This window comes from Perca flavescens, chromosome 6 (assembly GCF_004354835.1).
Source record: "Perca flavescens isolate YP-PL-M2 chromosome 6, PFLA_1.0, whole genome shotgun sequence".
Lineage (NCBI taxonomy): Eukaryota > Metazoa > Chordata > Actinopteri > Perciformes > Percidae > Perca > Perca flavescens.
In genome coordinates this window covers 35,744,107-35,748,892 of record NC_041336.1, presented here as the reverse complement: position 1 = coordinate 35,748,892, position 4,786 = coordinate 35,744,107, and the positions used below count along the sequence as shown (strand labels likewise).

General features: G+C 43.1%; 1 protein-coding gene across 1 annotated transcript in view; it reads right to left on the bottom strand.

The window, feature by feature from the left end:
- cep76 (centrosomal protein 76) overlaps positions 1-3,396 on the bottom strand; it is a 23,610-nt gene extending 20,214 nt beyond the window's left edge. The window contains exons 1-2 of the mRNA XM_028580485.1: positions 3,147-3,396; positions 693-848 (exon numbers count right to left, since the gene is read on the bottom strand). Coding sequence (XP_028436286.1) covers positions 693-848; positions 3,147-3,209 — 219 coding nt within the window. The 5' untranslated portion in view covers positions 3,210-3,396. The remainder of the gene's footprint in view (positions 1-692; positions 849-3,146) is intronic.
- Positions 3,397-4,786: the final 1,390 nt, after the last annotated feature.

Genomic DNA, 4,786 nt, shown 5'->3' with positions numbered 1-4,786 from the left:
ACAGTCAGCTGGGGATTGAATTCATACAATTTGTACAGTGGAGAAATTGTTATCTGCATCTGAGTTCAAATAAGTATTAACCTATTTAAAACAGTCATTATTACCATTTGGTTAGGAAGAGTCTATCTTTAATTTTGAATCAAATCAATTAAAGGGAACTGCTGTCGACCAATCATCACGTATGTAAATCAGAAAATTGCCTGCCATGTGTTGGCTAGTCTATTTCCATGACGTTCTACTTCCGGGATAGCTCTGGTGCCGCCAGAAATTCCATCGAATGTCACTCTTTTCGCCTGGATGTCCGGTACCTTCCTCTTTCTTTGTGTTGGCGTTCTAAACTCCGGTGGATTTCTGAGGGCTATGGTTAACTGCTCCTCAGATCTCTGCAGGGTAAATCCAGACAGCTAGCTAGACTATCTGTCCAATCTGAAGTTTCTGTTGCACAGCTAAACAACTTTTGAACGTACACATGTTCCACCAAAACAAGTTCCTTCCTGAGGCTATTTAGCAGCGGCACCGTGGCTCTTTACGGCACATAGCGCCGCCCATGCCGATTGTGATTGGTTTAAAGAAATGCCAATAAATCAGAGCACGTTTCTCTCCCATCCTGGAATGCTGTGTGGACTAGCCAGACCTTCCTACGCAGCGCTGTGGAGGAAGGTCTGGCAAAGCGAGACGGAGTGTTGGCCAACCTGTGTAAAGTGTAGGTCCTTCATCACATCATCTATGATGCCCCTGCGCTGCAGAGCATGTAAGAAATCCGCCTCAGACAGAGCTCGATGTGCTGGGCCTTGGTCGTCCCTTACAGTCTCAGCCAGCACCTCTCGGATCTTCCCATGGATGTCCATCTGATAACCAACAAAGACAGAATAAACATCACATTCCCATACAATTCACCCAAGCAAGAGTCAAATAGCTAGATGTCTCAGAGCTCACCAATGTTCTTTGAGGTATCCAAATTAAGAGAATTAAGACTCCTTATCATTTAAAGTTCCAATCCAATCCAATTTTATTTATAGAGCGCATTTCACAGATAAGAAACCAACAAAGCGCTTTACAAGGTACATACAAACATACATTGGGTAAAGAAAATACAGCATGACATGAGGAGAGACGAGGAGAAAAAGGCAACTCCCAGACTATGCCCCCACTAGGAGCACAGTGTGGGAACAGGAAAAAAACACCTCAGCAACATAAGCACATAACCAATACAAGGGCACACAAGACACGCAATGGGTGAGGGGAGTCTTGGGGGCATGGGGGGGGGGTGTTGGGGTGCAGGTAGTCCAGCACAGGCAAGCAGACATCTGGTCCTGCAGCCAAACAAAGGCGCTGGTCACAGACCCGCCCGCCTCACTGGGGGTAGAAGCGGTGAAGGTGCTGGATTGGGGGTGGGGGGTGATTGCATATCTGTATATATGTAAGAGTTCGTGTGTATGTAGGCCTGAGTAGTCAAGCTACGTCTGGCCCCCGTAATCTGGTTTTCTCAGTCCGCACGATTGTCATTGCGATACACAGCCGGTTGCCATGGAGTCATCCTTGAAACAGGACCAAGTCCGAGTCAACAATCAACAGGTGTCTGTGGGAATCGGGTAGGGAACGCAAGAGTGTGCCTCGCTGCAGTGCTCCAGGGGGAGGTGATTATTCAACACCGGCCTCGGCCAAGGCCAGTGCTGGTTCAGGGAGCCGAAAAAGGGCCAGGAGCCGCAGTTAGTCACTCTCGACTTCTCTGAAATGTCCCATCTGGTCTCCGTATCGATCAAATTTCCTTGCCAAAACCGTGAGTTTCCCCGAGATGTTGTCCAGCCTATCCAGAGCTGACAGTCTCTCCAAGATGGTATCCAATTTTTGGCCCATGGTGATCATAGTATCCAATTTGTGGCTCATGGTGGTCAAAGTCACAATTTGTGACAGCTCTGCCCACAGCTTCAACCATGACGGGCAGCCTGGTGTTTTGCTCGGTTCCCGTCTTCTTCTTAATTTCTCGATAAACCAGGGCAGTGCCTGAGCCAATCAGCAAAAGACCTGTTATCATGGTTCCGAATAGGTAGATATCTTCAATGTCCTCCATGGAAAGAACCGCCAGACACACGACCCGCCACCTCTCCCATGCGTCCATCGTGTAGCCAGTTGCGAACGTTCCGGCAGGGCAGTCAGGTTCCCCCGAACCCGAGCTTCACGTCGAGAAGATGGTGTCAATTTCGCTGAGAGACCAGTTGATCAAATCCATAATTCGTAGTTTAGGAGCAGTGCCGAGAGAGAGACTCTTGAAGTACACAGAGACAAAGACTAGACGAGAGAACAAAGCAGGGTAGGCAACGGGAGGGGAGGGAGAAAATGCAACCGCCTTCACAGAGAGCCAAACGAGAGAGTTAATTGTGTATCTGTCGTTCCCCCGATTTCCAGACCACAATTAATAAAATTGTCATCACATTGCCCCAATGTTGTGCTTGTTTACGGGCAATCATCCCTCTTTTACTGTGTTGAGGAGAGTGGTGTGCAAAATGCTGCAGTGCTCAAAGTCTTGAAAGTCTTCATGAGAAAGATGAAACCTAACGGTTACTTTTTTATGTATTCAGTAGAGCTACAGGAAGGTATTGGTCTCAGGATGTCATTAGACTCTATTACTTTAATTATAATACTGTTTAATGGATCGCTGCATCTCTGCCTACTGCTACACACTGTAAACAGCCCCTATTAGCACTGTAAAGTTACTTAAGAGAGCGGTCTGCCTACAGACCTCTGTAAGCTAACGTTAGACTAGACAGGCGTTAAGTATACTAGCTTGGAAATGCCAACCGAATAATGTTTTAGCTAAATAACGAAAAACATAATCTATGTACATATTTAGTACAGCCGAACTTAATAAAAGACGGAGATTAGCTAGTGATTCCTGATCTTAAAATATAATGTAAGTTATCATATGTGCAATGTCTGTGACATTAATTTGCTGAATGGCATTTAATGAATCGTTATGCTAACTTTACCAGGCAGCCTCCCTTCAACAAATGACATAGCGATAGCTAACGTTATGCGTAACTATCAAACTACGTAACGTTATCTTAAAAAAAATACATACGGCATACATAGGGACATCGTTTAATAAAGCAAACGCATAACAAATTAAAGTTAAGTAGTTTGCTCACCTTAAGCAAATGGTTGTGAATAATTTGCTTCAGTTCGGAAGCTTTCTCTGGAGGCAGAGACATTGTAGCTAGCTAACGCTACGTTAGTAATAGAGTACTATCAGGAACGATAAACGTGTGTATGAGTAATATTCGATCCTTGTAAACATTTGTCGTCCGTAACATAATCTAAATTCTGACAGCCCGCGGATCATAGGCATTGATCATAGCCACAACTGCCAGTTTAAACTATGGCGGAAAAGCAAGCGGGAATGCGGCTCCACTGATGCCTGACAACATTGTTATGGTATTCAACAATTCTGTCCTATAACGAAATAACATACGTCAAGTGGCATATCATTGCCAAGATGCTTTATTTTAGGGGACGTTTAAGTTTAATTTAATTTCGGTTGAAGAACGATTTGCAATTTAATTTAGGGGTTGTATTGGTTACCCTATTCTCGTTTGCTCTGCGACAACCAGTAAAGGACCCTTTTGTAGTCCAAATTGTAGTGGTAATTGTAGTCGCCCTGTTAGATCTAATCACTGGCTGTTACTATTTTTTCATACCAATTTAACCTGTTTTATAGTATTATAGATTGTTTTACTGTCATCCTTAACTTAATACATAGCATGAATGATTATTATGTTTATAGTACAAAAAAATATAGCAGTTTCTTTTAGTGGATGGCTCCTACAATAAATACAGTACTTCCTTCTCTACACATTATCCCACAGACAAGACTAAATGAAATTACTACAGTAGTCAATATGAGCAAGGTCTCTTCTTGAAATATTGAATCAATTCCTGGAATCCACGGCGAGAGGCCTCCAGTCTGGCTGCATTGATTTAGCTCATGCTCAGAATGAAATTAGGACTGTAACACAGCACAGCAGTGCAGGGATGGGGGAGAGCTGTGGGTGGACATTGTACAGCTGCTTTCCTTAAACTAAATCAAAGAAAAAAACACAAGCAGACAAGCATGGTTTGGTAAAAAAAGATGAAGGATTTATTTTAAGAAGTATTTCATGGTTTTGTTTGCTTCTTTTTCAAAACGCCATGTCATGTTCTCACTGCAGCTCAGCAGTGTACAAAACTCCCCTGAAATTGAATGTGGAAAACAAGAATAAATGGAATGTTATGGTCAAATGTGTCTCTTCCGGGTTAAAAGAGAACGGAGTAATAGCCATGTCCAACGGTGGGATCTAAGCCAATCAGCAACCCACCATTTCCTCTCAGGAGTCAGTACACGCTAATGACAACTCTGATACAAACCGGTCAATGCAGTGCTAACATGCTACTCATGTATTGTGGGAAACAGCAGGTCACATACACTTTTATCTGTACTGATTATGCTAGGAAACCTTGGAGCATACATTTTCCCATTTAATTCACTTCAAGGCACATTAAAAGCTATCGCAACCAGCAAACAAATAGGTACTTAACGTGTATGCTATCACTCTCTCCTAACTAGAATTTAATCCAAGGTGCTTTGCTCCAACTTCTAAATTGCACTATTTTAGCTTTGGATTGGTCCCAGTCAATTGAAAACCAATTTAGTAATTCTGTGGGATCAAATTAAAAAGTCAAACGCAACGCAAAGCTACTATGACTATCATTTTGTAATGCAGTTGTCAGTTATGTCAGATACAACGGAAAA